Below are 15758 nucleotides of genomic sequence, written 5' to 3'. Positions count from 1 at the left end.
CTCTTGGTGGGAAAAGTGAATGTGGAATATACTGTTTGTTGATTTACCTCTTGTGCTGTCTGGTTGTCTCTTGTTGCTGTTGGCAACGTCCCCTGACTTGGCAGATAGTGAGAATTTCATTCTGTTCCCTTATACTGATCTGTTCGTTTAAGAGTAGTAAATGCAACTGATAATAAATTTTTTGGAGTCTCCCCTGAAGCTGATTGTTGCTTCAGGATGCAGAAATCTCAGTATCACCTGAAAACTCAGCTGTGCTTTGGTGACTCTTTGCCTCTGCTATCTTGAGTTTGCTTTTGCCTTTTTTTGAGAGGTTTCCAATTTCCTATTTGATCCTTTCTCAGTGGTAGTTTAGATGGTGTTTTTATAGCAAACAAAAAAATGTTCTGTAAATTGCACTTGATCACTTAGGTACACAACTGGAGAGTCACAAAGATATGACATATTTGAATGCATTATAGGGAAAGCAATATGTGCCTGGCAACTGCTGTATTCTGGCACAGCATTTCAATGTTCACCTTTCACATTGGCTGTGGGAACAAGTGAACAAGCTCATGCATCTGAAACTTGAGGCTCCTGGGCCATTGTGGGGCATCACCAGGTATATACAGCTCGTAGTAAGAGCTAGTCAACTTTCTGTGTTCTGTTTTGTGTGCTCAGGTTCTGAAGGTTGCAATTCTAGCTGAGAAGTATGCAGTGGATTACACCTGGTATGTGGATACAATCCTGAATCTGATTCGCATTGCTGGTGACTATGTCAGTGAAGAAGTGTGGTATCGAGTTATTCAGATTGTCATCAACAGGGATGATGTGCAAGGATATGCAGCAAAGACTGTGTTTGAGGTAACTGTTTTCAATTCCCTTTCAAAATGAGCTAAGAATTAAGGAAGCAGCACATGACATAACAGAGGAAACTTAAGGAGCTCTATCTGTTATCAAAAGTCCACAGTACTGCTAGATGAGCCTAAGAATACTCTAAATCAAGTAATACTCACATTAGAATGTCTTCTGTGAAATCATACCACCCATGGTGTTTTTCTCATAAGTACTCTGTAGTGCCTAGATCCACAGTCTGCTCTTGCAGGAAAGTAGATGAGAAACCTGGGAATGGAAGTGACAGAAAAGATTGTACATTGCATTTTGTACATACATACAATATGCATTGTACATTTTTGTACATTGCATATCAATGATTTCTAATGTGTTACAGGCCCTTCAAGCTCCAGCATGCCATGAGAATCTTGTAAAAGTGGGTGGCTACATCTTGGGAGAATTTGGAAATCTGATAGCAGGTGATCCAAGATCAAGGTAAAACACCTTCTAAAATACTGAATTGAAGTAGTAATGCTTTTTGTAAAGAATTTAATTCCTAGCATTCCTGAAGGCTAGTTTAAAAATCATTCAGCTCTTGTTAATAATGCAATAATAAGGATTATCTTAGTTACAAAAACTGAACAAATTTTTTTCCTTCTTTTAAGTCCCCTCATCCAGTTCAACTTGCTACATTCCAAGTTTCATCTGTGTAGTGTTCCTACCCGAGCTCTGCTTCTGTCTACCTACATCAAGTTTGTGAACCTGTTTCCAGAAATCAAAACTACAATTCAAGATGTGCTGCGCAGTGACAGTCAGCTAAAGAATGCTGATGTTGAGCTGCAGCAGAGAGCTGTTGAGTATTTGAGACTCAGTACTATTGCTAGTACTGATATATTGGTAGGTATAGAGGTTTGTTTTCTTTATTATGCAGTACTGTATCAGCAAGTTAAACTCAACTAAACCTTACCTGATTGCTCAGAAATATCTGGATTACAATATGGATGCTGGTTCTTTTAGTCTTCTTAATTCTGTTGTAGTCATCTTTAATTTAGAGCTAAATTCCAAGTAGTTACTGCTGTAGTGGGACATATGACCATTAAGACATGTTAATCTGGAGCAGAGAAGCCAGGGAAAGATGGCACAATAGAAGCTCCTAATCAAAAGGCTGGGGCTTTCTTTTGAGAACTTGATGGTGGGCAGGAAAAGTGTAATTTTTGTCTCTTGAAGTTCAGTGATTTAACCTGGTGCTCTCAGGTCTGAGCAGGGCATGGCACATTTGGTTTTGACATCTAACAGGTGCTTAGGTTTGGGTAGAAACTTGAGTATTCTCTGTGGTTTAAGTCTAGGTCTACTTGATTTAAGGACCCTTAAGTCTACTATGATCTAATTATTTAAATTTTATTTTTTTTTAATTTAATATCACCATTTCAGAGAAGTGATATGCTCCTGTTTTCTTAACCAAGTGCTTTGGAAGGACTTCAGAAAGTTTTAAAGCATTTTTTCTTTCAAAAAAGTGATCAATCCCTCACTACAGTAAACTGCATAATAATTTTCTGTGCGGGTAACTACTTCTGCTTTTGCTTTATGCAGTCTATAAGGGTGTGTCTCTTCAAAGACTCAGAAGCTTGTTTGGTTTTTTCTCTGAAGTTTAACTAATACTTTTTTATTCTTTGGTAAGGCTACAGTGTTGGAAGAAATGCCTCCCTTTCCAGAGAGGGAATCTTCCATTTTGGCTAAACTGAAGAAGAAGAAAGGCCCAGGCACAGTTACTGACCTGGAAGAGATCAAAAAGGAGAGGAGCTCTGATATGAATGGAAGTGCTGAACCTGCCTCTGTCAATGCCAGTGTTGTTGTGAGTTTAAAAGCTATTATTTCACTAATTTAGATGGTGTGCAAGTGAGAAAAGACTGGTTTCATAAAGTGGCTTTTTGGGGATTTAAAACCTCCCATCTGAAACTTAAGACTGTGGGTGTTTGCTGTAAAGCAGGGGACGTACAGCTGCTTTCCCCTCGCTGCATGGTTGGATGCAGTTTTCCTTTGGAAATCTTCTGTAAGTGGGGACGAACTGTCTGCAGCCTAAAAAACTCCCTTTTATACTGTTATTTGAAAAATGTTGTTGTTACTTTTCGAGATGTGAATTTCCTTGTTGATGAAATTGCACTGAGGGTGGGTTTATAAAATTAACGTATTTAAAAGGAGTTAACTTGAATTTCAGAGTATCAGCTGTTTTTTCTGCTTTGTCTAACATGTTGTTTTGCATCTTGTTTTGGGCTATTGTTTTTAATAGAAGTGGACCACACTTACCTTCACTGGGATGTCCTTAAATCAATATAAAGTTGTTACTTTTTATTTGACAGTACTATTTGAGTTCTGTTATGCTTGACAAGTCCACATGATTTTTCCTTCTGAGCTGAAACTTCTCATTTTCTTGTCAGTTAAAGCTGGTAGGATCAATTTTTCCCATAATGTAACATTTCTTTCTGGTTTTAATGCTGAGAATAACTTGTAATTAGATTTAAGATGCCGTAGAAGATTACCTAGAGAAGGAAATACTGTAGCATGCTCCCTGCCCAGTTTGTTATAGCATAATAATTTACTTCTTAGTCACTGCAGTGCATAAGAGTAGCTACTCCAAGTGTAACACTTTTGACTGGACAGAAATCTCTTTCCAGCAGAAAAGTTGCAAAATTTTGTTTGAATGCCAGATTGAGGTGACCGGCAGTTAATACTGCATTGTGCTTTACGAGCTTCAATTAATGGGTCTCAGCCATGTAACAAACTGCACAATGTTACCTTCACCAGTGGCTTTATCTCATTTGGATTGCAAAAATGTTAAGAAATTTGAGGTCCAAACTTTTAGTTGGTCCTAGTGATTGACTACTTAAAGTCTTTTGCCAGTCTTTCATTATACTGTATGGAGTAAATGATAACTTGGAGTTGGCTTACAAAAACAAGATTTCAGATTCATCCAAATACATCTCATGACTCATCCTCAGATTATCTGGCATAGTGGAAGCTGCTAATGTCTAATACATGGCCATTTTGATTAACAGTCTGTGCTTTGTACTTGCATGTGACTTGGGCAGATATATGCTGCCTCTGTTGCATGATTCTGTGTCCTGGCTGCTTGATTTGTTCTATTTGAGGAAAAAACACTTTAAACATTTAAATCTTGTCTCTTCCTCTAGTGTTTGCAGCTTGAACTGGCTACAGGCTCTGCTATTTTTGCTGGTTGGGTTTGCATTCTTTCTAAGATTTGCTAGGCGTCAGAAACCCAGGATTGAACTGATAGTCACTTTTAAAGATGCTGTGATGACCTTTGATTTAGCTTTATGTAAAAGCCACTTGCTTTCTTGATGGATTCTTCAGGAAAGAAAAGCAACATGGGAATTTTATTCCCTACAGTACTTACTTTCCCTTGAAACTAATAGGAAAAGAGAAGGGGGGAAAAATTCTCATCTTTGTCATTTTTCTTCTGCAGAACCAGATATTAGACAGATGAATTTTGGTTTTGCTTTTATTTAACAGTTAGATGGACTAACTCTCTTCAAAGTAAAAAAAGAAAACCACACCTGTAAATGACCTTAAGCTGAAATTCAGCGTGGTAGCTGCTGCATTTGTGAACCTTATTCCATCCATTCAAACCTTGATTTGGGGTGGGGAGAGGCACTGTGCCATAGTGTAGTTGTCTATGCAAACGAGAGAGCTGTGTTGTAGTTTTGTTGCAGTGTAACACCGGAGTGTCTTGTCTTCCTTAGTCTACTCCTTCTCCATCGGCGGATCTGCTGGGTCTGGGTGCTGCCCCTGTCACCAATTCAGCTCCCCCACCTTCCTCTAGTGGTAGCCTGCTCGTGGATGTATTTTCAGATTCAGCTTCTGCAGTTGCACCTCTTGCTCCTGGTTCTGATGACAACTTTGCGAGGTAATTAAGTCACCCTGAAAGGAATTTGAAGGAGAATTTGTCTGTTGAAACAGGAATGAAGGAAAAGCACACATAACTTTCGGTTTTGTTCCAGCATACTGAGTGCATTCCTGAGTGGTAGTTTTGCAGCAAGAGAGGTGTTCTTGGACACTCTGCTGGATGTGCTGTCTTTATTGAATATCTCTTCTAATGGAAAAACTGAGTCTGTACTAAACCTGAGGATATTTGCCACACAGTAGTGTCTGGTTTTCATGCTGGTTTTGCTTCTTTGTTAAATTAAGCTGCTTGTGCATCTCCATACATCTTGAAGTGGGGGTTATCTGTCCTGATACGAATACATTTATTCTTATTTTCTCTTCATAAAGTATTCTTGTCTCTCTGCTTACGGCAAGCTGCTACTGAAGCAGTGAGATGGATTGTATCCAGGATACTGCTTCCCATATTTTAATGCTACACTTCAGTTTTTCTGCTGTCTGACAAAGGGGTGTGAAAAGGGGGATAAAGAACAAGTGGTTTTCTTTTTTTTAAAGGGGATTTGATACTACAAATACATTAATAGGTGTAGTGTAGGTACAATGTGTTATTAACCCCATTATTATTAAAAGTCCCTGTGGCTACTCTCAAATGTTATTTAGCTAAATTTTTGGGAATGAATGGCATAAAATCACAGAATGTCTTTAAAGTCAGTTGTCTTACTGGATAAGAATGTATTACTGTTGTCAAGGACCAAATTTTGAATGTTGGCACAACAAATTTTCAATGCATCTTAATATAAAAGACATAATTAGGGAAACTGATCTGCCTGGATCATTGGCACTTCCATCAAAATTTTATATCAGGCAATGCATTGTTGCAGGTTTGCAGTGATTAATACTTGATCCTGTGTTTCTACTGGAAGGTCAGAAGTGATACTTGATCATACAACACAAAACCAGGGCTTTATGAAGCTACACAAGCTTGTTCATGCCTTTTTTTTTTTTTTTGAGAGGGTACAAAGAGGAACCAATGCTAGTAGTTTCATAAGCAAATGTTACATAAAAAGAGTTTTCTCTCTTTGCAGAAGAAAGTGTAGCAATGCCCAACTCCTTGGTCTGTCTGTAGATTATTAAATGCTTCTCTAATGATACTGAGAAGTTGCTTTTTACAGTTTCCTGCCTTTTCTTAGTGCTGTTGTCACTTTTGTTTCTAATCTGTTGCTTGGGTAAGTCATTCTCTGTGTGCCTGTGTACTCTTGCCTATGCTTAATACTTGTGTGTTTTTAGGTACTGATTGTGCACCTGTAATTAGAAGGGTATCTAAGGTTGATGAGGCCTCTGCTTTTAAGCGCATCTTTGTAGTAGTTAATGTGCAGCTTACCTTTTTGATTTTGAACTTAAACACTTTTGCTGTCACAGTTAAACACCTGAAAGGACTTCTGTAAGAGGTTTACATTTACTGAACACCTTCAGCTGTCTTCGTGAAGGATTGCTGTTTTCTAACAGTCGGGGTGGGATGGGGGAGAGAAGTGGGGGAAACATTGCCTAATGCCTAAAACCTTTCTAGGGTACTGAGCTAGGGCAGCTAATCAATTTCTCGTGCATTAAGCTCAGCAGTGCCATTTTTGAGGAAGGAGGTAAAAGAAGTAACTAAGCTCTAAGCTGTCTTTACTAACTCCTGCTGTCTCTGTCGCTACTGCCTTTCTTCCTTTGTGCTGCCTGAACTAGCCCTGACCTGGCTTCATCTGAGGTAGTTTCTGAGGAACCAGCTGATACTGTGCATGATGCTGATGAGCTTTTTCACAAGTAAGCAATACTAAAACCTTGCAAGGCTGGGCAATTTCCAGAATATAGTTATAAAGAAAAACTATATTGTTCATTAACTTAATACCAGCAAGACTAGAGAAACATGTACTGTCAGACTTGTGACTAGAACACCCCTGTGGATGCTGTGGATTTTGTGACAGGCTCATGAATACACAGGTTAGAGTCTTCTTTACAAGTCAGTGCTATCACACACTGCTCTAAAATGAGGCAATGCCAGTGGTATGCTAAGTTTTTGCAAATATTTGGAAATAAATAAAAAACAGAGTACTAGTCAAAAGTACTAATATTTGGGAGTGTGTATTAAGTGCCTTGGATGCAAAAGGCAGATGTTTGCTGACCACCTCTTCTACTTTTAAGTGAAGGGTGATAGAAAGGACTGAGATCACTGGAGAATGGGCTTCCTCTCTCAAAATGGAAAATGTACATCTCTAGTTGCCTTAGGTGATACAGAAATGATAAATCAAGGAGGGTTTTTTCTTTCAGGTTTAAACAGTCAAAACTTCAAACTTTTCAATTCTGCATGAACCTAAAGAGTTTCAGAAGTTCTCAAGACTAAAAAGAAAAATCCTGTTGCCTGGTCCTTTATTAGACAGTGTGTGTGCATATAGCGTATTGTGGTTTCCTTCATAGTTTCTCAGACAGCCTATCAAATAAAAGTGTCAGTTCTTTTAGTGTCCTACAAGTGGTGATTCTGTATGTAAAACTGTCTTCTAACTGCAGTTTTCTGCAAAGGCCTCTCTCACAGATTGATGCATTCTAGGTTAACCGCAATCTTCATCCTCTGTGTAAACCCTGAATTTTGTGGTTCTAAATATCGTTTAATGTGGCTCAATTTAAAACAGGTTTTCCCTCTCTTCCCCTAGGTTTGTGTGTAAAAATAATGGAGTCTTATTTGAAAATCAGTTGCTACAAATTGGCTTGAAATCTGAATTTCGACAGAACCTGGGTAAGATCTGTAGTGCTGTGGTTGGCTGTCTGCATTATCAGTAACAATGCCAGCATGATATTCCAGAATTATATTTTCAGCTACAGAAGAGGAAAATGGCATTATAGGCCTAAGCTGTTTTACAGCTCCCACTGTTGTGCATCCCTGGCTTTTGTGTGGGCTCTTGCTTCCTTGAATTTTTATTGTTTTAGTAGCTGATATGAAATAAGGGGTGTTAAGCTCCAGCATTACAGCTCATGCTGCCTGTTTGTATGGCTGGTGCAGCCAGGTTTATAAATTCTTCTCAAAATTTATATCTTGCAGTATGGCTTATTGTTATGATATGAAATACAATATATTTCAGATGAGATTGAGTGCACAGGATACTGGAACCATCTAGGAAGGAGATGGAATTTGAACACAGGCTAGCAATAGAATAGAATTTCTTGGTTTTTCCTTTCTGTAAAACTCTTGGTGGCATAGTAGCATCTTAACAAAATTCTCCAGCAATTGAAAGACTTCACTGATGATTTGACTGCCTGTGTGACAGCTACTGTAGGAGAGATCTAATGACTTGCTTAAATTGCTGCATTTTGAACTGTGAATGTCTTGGTGAGATAAACCATTTAAACTGTATTTTGTTCTTAAAAGTGGTTTTAAAGAAAGGTAGAAAGACAATGTGTTAGGGCACTGAAGCATGAGTAGTTCAATGCGATTACATGACCTAAAAATTCTGATGTCTCGTTCTTTTCTTTCCAGGTCGTATGTTCATATTCTATGGTAATAAGACATCAACACAGTTCTTGAATTTTACTCCAACAGTAATCTGTTCAGATGACCTTCAGTCAAATATCCTTAAATATAGTAGGAGTTGTCTGTTCTTATTAGATTTTTGTGTTTTATTGCTGCACAATATAATAAATCTGTTGGATCAAGGCATGGCATCCTTGAACATGAAGAAATTGAGAAACTTGCTGATAGCTCTCTGAAGTTCTCATAGGAAGATCAAGTCTTGAGCAGGGATGAAAGATTCTTTCCTTAACGTCCTGGTTATAAACACAAATTTTACTTTTGATATAACAAGAAATTAAGCTGAATAAGAAGGTACTGGAACTGTAGCTTTCACCACTGACATGAAGTAGCAGAAGTAGAAATGTGTCCTTTGAGTACTGCATTAGCAGATAAGCTAAAACTTGACATGGAGATGCATTACCATGATGATGGTACTTAATTCATGGCTGGTCCCTAATGCTTGGTGTTGCAAATTTAGGATTTCTGGGAGATTAAGTAATCAGGCTTGTTTGACTCAAGGCATCTCTGTCATGTTCAAAATAGTCCTGTGGCTTTTATTGTGAAGTCTCTGTGCCTTCACACCTTTTTAAGGGCATCTTTCTTTAAGAATATCCAATTAACTGAGAATTTTCAGAGTTATTGCTTGTGTATGTGTCAATATGAAAAACCCCACAAACTCTTTTCCTGTACAAAACACTGAGCTTTAAAATGTTCAGTAGCACACAGAGAATGAGTGGAAACATGATGTTAATTTCTCATAGAGTTTCTTGGAAGATTTGCATTTTTTATATTATCAATTCACTGATCTGTTTCCTTAACAACTTTTCTACGCCTGAATCTTCAGACAAAACCTGTTGACCCCACAGTGGATGGAGGTGCACAGGTTCAGCAGGTTGTGAACATTGAATGTGTGTCAGACTTCATGGAAGCTCCAATCCTGAACATTCAGTTCAGGTAAAACAAAGGATTCAAATGTTAGTGAATTAATTGGATGAAAGATGTTAAATTTGGCATGGCCCTGTGACTGAAATGCAAAATATGGACACAAAAAGCTCTCTTAGGTAGACAACTTGAAAATTTGATCTAATTAAGCTTTAAGGTGCTAGGGAGAATCCACTTGGAACAATGTGGTTTAAAACCCCAGCCAAACCAAACAGTCAAGAAGCAGCTACTGATGAAATGTCTCCATGACTTCTGTCTCTGCTATCTATATAAAACAGCAGTCTTCCTGTTTGCTTAAGAAATCTTGACAGGAATATACACAGTAACTTCTCCCTTCTGGAAACCAAGAACATTTCTGCAAATAACTTGGCCTGGAAGTGTATGCAACCAGAAATAGACTCTTGTTCTGTCCACTCAACATCAGCTCAGCTGTATAAAATCCTGAGTTCTGGGCTGCATGCTGTTTTTCTAGTCTAAACTGGTTTATATTGGTATGTTTTCCCAAGGATGTACTTTTGCCCCTTAGGGTGCTATCTAGAAGGATAAACCCGTGCTAAAACTGAGAGAACCTTATAAGCAATTCTGCCAATTCACCTATTGCCATCTAAGGAGAGAAAATAAATTTATTTAACAGTGGATTGAAACTGTATATTAGAATTGTCATGTGCAGTTGATGGATTTTGATCATAAACAGTTCCTCAGTTGCTTGGTTGATTTCTGCTGAGGCTGCCACAAGCACTGTGGTTTTTCTCTTCCGTCTGCAGGTACGGTGGAACATTTCAAAATCTTTCAGTAAAGTTACCCATCACTCTGAATAAATTTTTCCAGCCAACAGAGATGTCTTCTCAAGACTTTTTTCAGCGTTGGAAGCAGCTGAGCAAGTAAGACTCTATACTTGGACCTCTTGTGGTGGGCAAGGGAGGAGAAAGATATATTGTGAATGTAGCTGGTGCAGTACCTTATCCCATACTCAATCCTGTTAGCCATGAGCTCTCTCAGGAGAATTAATTGCTATTGGAAATGCTGTTCATAATGTATTTGTCTTGCAGTCCCAAACAGGAAGTACAGAATATCTTTAAAGCAAAGCACCCGATGGATGCAGAGATCACGAAAGCAAAGGTGGGTGGTGGTGATATTTTTAATTCATCGTGTACAGGGCAATGGCAGGTCATGTTTCAACCCCAGCTGGCACCTAAACACCACACAGTCATTTGCTGACTCTCCCCCAGTGGAATGGTACAGAGAACAAGGTTAAAAGTGAGAAAACATGTAGGATGAGGTAAAGAGAGTTCAGTAGGTAAAAGAAAAGCCATGCACACAGGCAAAGCAAAGAATTAATTCAGTGCTTCCCATTGGCAGGGAGGTATTTGGCCATCCCCAAGGCAGCAGGTCTCCATTGGGTTTAACAGTTACTTGGGAAGGCAAAACAACACCACTCTGAACATCCTCCTTTCCTTTCTCAGCCTTATATGCTGTGCCAGGACATCTTACAGTATGTGATATCCCATTGTTCAGCTGTCCTGGCTGTGTCTTGTCCCAGCTCCTTGTGCATCCCAGCTTCCTCACTCGTGGGCTGAGGAGCAGAAAAGACCTTGGCTCTGTGTAACTCCCACTCAGTGAGAACTGAAGCATCCCTGTGTTATCAACTCTCTTGAGCAGAAATCTAAAACACAGCCCCATGCCACCTGCTAGGAAGAAAATTAACTCTATCCCAGCCCAAATTAGCACATGGTATAAGCTAACTTTATGCATTTTTGTTTATATGGCAGTTGGATCATCCCGTGAAAGTAAGTCCATGCTATGTGATAGGTCATGGCAGTGCTGAGTTGAATGGACAGCTTCTAGCTGTGGTTTGAATTGGATGCAGTCTTCAGAGGCAGCTGGAGACTTGAAGCTGTTTAAAAAAGCACCCATTCACTGCTTAAAACTGAACTGGAAGATAATTCAAGCCTTAATTTATACTTGAGGTACTGGTTGGAAAAGGAGGTGACTTTTTGGCTGTGTTAGGCAAAACAGAAGTGACTGTAACAGGAATGTGTAACAGGAACAGTGACTGTGTACAGGAGTGGCTGTATCAAAACTGGGGAAGACTGATGTTAAATCTTAACTTGCTTCTCAGTTGCTTTCTAAAAGAGCCTTATTTACAGAATAGCTCATTTATCAGGGTCAGCTTTAAAAAATTGGAATAATGAAGTAGTCTTGAAGACTTAAAAATTAATTTCCTCCTTGTTTTGCTGTTTGATGGTGACGATTTGAGTATACTTGGTATTTGTGTCTTCCTCTCCCCCCATCTAAATCTTCTTGGTTTCTTTCACAGATAATTGGATTTGGATCAGCCCTGCTTGAGGAGGTAGATCCCAATCCTGCTAACTTTGTTGGTGCTGGTATCATACACACAAAAACCACTCAGATTGGATGCTTGCTGCGCCTTGAACCCAACCTCCAGGCACAGGTATCTGTGTAACTGTCTCCAGCTTAGATAAAAGTTCTCATTTGAACTAAATACTTCTGTGTATCTGAAACTCCTTAAGGTATTTAAAAATCACTATTGCAATAGCTGCTTATGACTGCAGACTCCAACAAGAAATTAAATTGTAGCAGCTGGTCCTGGCCCAGCTGGGTAAGCTGCTTCTTCAGAGCAATTCTCTTTTCCTCTTGGAAGAGATGGTTACAGTATTCCAGACTGTCTTGTGCACTTTCAATCACATTAAGTATGCTTCCTTTTGCTACTTTAAATGATTAAAAGAGTAATAGGCTAAAAGATGAAAGCATAAGCAAGTGAATACAATATTAAGAGTATTTTTACTAAAGCTTTTTTGACAGAGGTGTTACCAAAATTAACTTAGGATTAAAAATAGGTTTTGGGTGGTTGTGTCTTCTGTTCCCTGAAGAAGTGGTTGTACAGGGTCTTTAGACTTTTCCACAGCATTTGCTCCTCTTTAACAGATATTCTGGACAACACCTTTCTGTTAAAACCCAAAAATACTTGAGTAACAGTAATTCTCAACAAGGGTTTGAAGATAGGGTTGGTTCAGCCAGTGGTTTGAAAAAGCTGTGATGCTCAGTGGCTTGCTGTCTCTGCGTGTTTTGAGATCTTTTTCCTAACAAAGCTTACAAAGCAAGTAAGAGGTAATTGTTAGTTTTCACTGTTGACTGTGCATTCCTTTAATGCCAAACTGTTTAAATAGTATTTTATGTTCTTTTTCAGATGTATAGGCTCACACTACGAACAAGTAAAGAAGCTGTATCTCAGAGATTATGTGAATTGCTGTCAGAACAGTTTTAATATTAACCATGTCAGTTTTGGTTTTTCCACTTATATCACTGTCATCATACTGCAAATAAATGTCTTGTACATCACTGTCTGAGTACTGCAATGTTAACCAATACCAGCTCCCTGCCTTAATAGGACTTGACCCTTGTTTGAAATTAAGACTATAAAATGTACAGTACAGGGAAGTGACTTTTCCATTAAAAATGGCTTTTAGTGTGTTACATAAAGGGTGGGAGGGCTGTCTTTTTGCTACTTTTTTTGCAGGGGTCAGACTTTTACACTTGTTGAAGGGAAATGGTTTTCGTTGTGGCAATCAAGGATTTCAGCTGAAAATAGCTCAAAAACCTTCTGCTTCAGTACCTTTAAGAGATATTTCCTCTGCTCTGAGCTGAAAGAAAACAGTGTACTGCTGCTCAGGAAGGTTAATTCCCATGCTAATGTAGAGTCAAAACTTTGTAAAGTTGAACATTGCCACAAGTTGTCTACTGGATGGAAGGGCAGATTTGAAGATGTGTTTGAATCTGATTAAAGTGAACATTTATGTTGAGTCGCCAGTCTTTGAATTTGAAAAATGCCACAGGACCAGAGTCTTAAAGGTGTTAATCTTGTAATATTTTACATCCTAATGTTTTCTGATCTTTGGATTGAACACAAAAGCTATTCTTAATCCTCCTGCTTATCTCCATTCATGAGGTGAGCTTCTCTGGTAGGGGGTGAATGAGTATATACTTGTTCGTTGTTTCTCAGTGAAGTTAAATATTCTGTTCTATGTTTTTTCTGTTTGCCATCAGACTTGACAAGTAATAGTCCTAATGATGTGATACAATTAACTGCAGAAACTAGTGTTGTATAAAAGAAGTGGGAAGAAATGGGCCCTTGAAGGGCTTGTAAGGCATGCACTCTTAGGTGAAAATGTAATTTTAATCAATATCTTTTCCCCAGTGTTCATTAATGTTCAGACTCAAGAGCTGAATAACTGATACCTAAGCAGTTTCCTTTCCGTCAGTGGTAAAAATGTCCAACATGGTATAGAAAACTTCTGTTGAAACTGAAAGTAGAAAACCCAGAAGTGTTCAGCTTTTCTAGAGGTTTTTACAGCTGAAGTCTTTGTACCTTGTTTCACATCAAACTCTTTGCAGCCTCTCTGCAGAAGTCAGTGGACAGAATCTTTGGCTCACGCTCCTCAAGCCTTGAGGTGCAACAGAAGCTGCTAAACCAAAGCAGGTGAGGTGGCCCACTTAGAAACCCTGGGCTGGTGTCAGCAAGAGCTACAGATCATGGTGAACAAAATCAGCTCCTGCTGACAGGAGAAGGGAACCTCAGGTCAAGATTTCCTCATGGTCACTGAAAGGAAGCCTGGGACTGCTGTGTCAGAACACATACAGGCAAACGTGCCCAGGAAATGAAGGTGTTGAGTCATGGTGGTGACACTGAAAATACATTTAAATGGGGCTGCTGTCATGCTGCCCATGCTCAGCAGGGGACAGGATTCTCCATGATTGAGTGTGCCTTGCTTTTTGTCTTCAGTGCTTTGAGCTTAAATGATGTAACTGGGAGATTATCACTTGGTTTGGCTGAAGGCTCCTGATCGTACTTGAGTAAAAGAGAAAAATGAGGAACAAAGGTTTGGCTGTGATGTGTGGATTTTGGGGGATGTGTTTTGTTTTTCCAGAAATTGCTGGTAACTGGATATTATGGCTGAAAACTAGGCTAAAGGCCTGGTCTTTCTGCAAAAGTTCTCTGGAACAACTGGCCCCTTTAAGGCCTTTCACATTCTTCTTGCTTAAGACTCTTAAATCATAAATATTGTCATTGAAAATCTTGGTGAGTGGTTCCTGCGGTCAGGCTGGGCAGTTGGCAAATACTGATGGAATACCTTTTGTTTTGGCTTCACAATGTTCTGTGTCTCATTATTAGTCCTGTTATGTTAACCATGCTCTTGGCTACTCTGTTAAAATCTGATGTGCTGAACTAAAGGGAGTCTTAGCAAAGACAGAGGAGGAGGTTCTCTTTTGTATTTTCCAAATCCTGTTGTATATCTGTCCCCCTGAAAAATGTTCTGTGCCCTCATTAAAGGACACCTTGAGACACTGCACTACTTTATTTCACTTTGCTTTGGTTCAAGCTGTGCTAAAATGTGCATTAAAGTGTGGGAAGGAGGGGGGGTAAGGGAAAGTGTCTTTTCAGTGGTGACTGTGTTAAGCTTATGACTGTTCACTCTTTGTATTCAGTGTCAGCTCAATGAAGCCATGAGCAGAAAAGTGAACAAATTAAAGACAAATACTTGATTTTATTTTTTTTGTGAATGATGGTTAACTTACCAGTGATGTATCCTGTCAAGCAGACAAAGTAATTTCTGCAGTAAACAGTGTTATTGTTTTTAAGTGCAGTATTTTCAGGCATTGACATGTGAAAATAACTGAATAGCAAAACAGGTAGCATATGTTCATTCTTGACCTACACTCCAGTATGTAACATTTATGGTGATTGTCTTATTTGTATAAAACAAAGTTCTGTCAAATTAAGTGGAGAATTTTCATATAGAAGACTATATATTAGACTATATTCATCAGAAGAACATATTAAGATTAAATAAATGATTAGACCAGTGATGAAACTGTCTTTTTATTGTCTGGGGGCATGAAGGCGTAAAAAATATTCTTGTGGAACGGTTGTTGTGGAACACAATTGCTGTGATTCTTCTCTGAGAAACACTGGCGGGTTTGTTCACTGGAGTCCTACCTGGTCTATGGATTTCTGCTCCCCCAGTAAGTGACTTTGATTTTGCTCTCATTTGGTTACAAATTATAAATACTCTATTTTTAAAAAGCCCCAGGTGTAAAATCTTTCTCCCTAGAGTGTTTAACAGCAGTAAGTACATGAGCAGTGCTTGCTGCAGTAAACTGCTCTAATAGTGGGGTTCAGGCTAAGCAGCACACAGCTGTATTGGATGCAGGGTTGATGGCACTGTAGAAGAAGAGTAATCTGAACTGCTAAATTAACGTTACAAGCTTTGAATGTATGCTTCAGGTTCTTTTCTTATATTTGCTGAAAGGGAAAAAAGGGCACTCTGAGCTTTTCTGCAATCATACAGCTTTTTCTTAAATGACTTGCAACAAAGTAAAGTTTGTCTGGAGTCCCAGCAAGTAGAAATTGCTTGTGAGTGAACCACTTATATTCTGTTAGATGCGTGTGGGCTTTGATTTCTTGCCGAGGAATGCCTTCAGCTTCATCCCAAAGCTGCTCCATGTGTGTGTTAGTTACCTTTCTAGAAATGTCCCACCATACTAA

At 38.9% G+C, this 15758-nt stretch overlaps 1 protein-coding gene across 4 annotated transcripts in view; it reads left to right on the top strand.

Annotated features, from left to right (window-relative positions):
• AP2A2 (adaptor related protein complex 2 subunit alpha 2) overlaps positions 1 to 15084 on the top strand; it is a 44291-nt gene extending 29207 nt beyond the window's left edge. For 2 of the 4 annotated variants that reach the window (XM_059473480.1, XM_059473479.1), the window contains exons 11-23: positions 658 to 840; positions 1208 to 1305; positions 1476 to 1707; positions 2489 to 2662; positions 4569 to 4732; positions 6436 to 6513; positions 7398 to 7480; positions 8219 to 8308; positions 9082 to 9205; positions 9958 to 10074; positions 10243 to 10312; positions 11511 to 11645; positions 12402 to 15084. In XM_059473480.1, coding sequence (XP_059329463.1) covers positions 658 to 840; positions 1208 to 1305; positions 1476 to 1707; positions 2489 to 2662; positions 4569 to 4732; positions 6436 to 6513; positions 7398 to 7480; positions 8219 to 8308; positions 9082 to 9205; positions 9958 to 10074; positions 10243 to 10312; positions 11511 to 11645; positions 12402 to 12479 — 1626 coding nt within the window. In that variant the 3' untranslated portion in view covers positions 12480 to 15084. The remainder of the gene's footprint in view (positions 1 to 657; positions 841 to 1207; positions 1306 to 1475; positions 1708 to 2488; positions 2663 to 4568; positions 4733 to 6435; positions 6514 to 7397; positions 7481 to 8218; positions 8309 to 9081; positions 9206 to 9957; positions 10075 to 10242; positions 10313 to 11510; positions 11646 to 12401) is intronic. The other 2 variants (XM_059473483.1, XM_059473482.1) reach the window with 1 other exon arrangement.
• The last annotated feature ends 674 nt before the right edge of the window (positions 15085 to 15758 follow it).

The sequence above is a fragment of the Ammospiza nelsoni genome, chromosome 6 (assembly GCF_027579445.1).
Source record: "Ammospiza nelsoni isolate bAmmNel1 chromosome 6, bAmmNel1.pri, whole genome shotgun sequence".
NCBI lineage: Eukaryota > Metazoa > Chordata > Aves > Passeriformes > Passerellidae > Ammospiza > Ammospiza nelsoni.
Note: the sequence above shows the minus strand (reverse complement) of the source record. Positions and strands in the feature narration are given on the sequence as shown.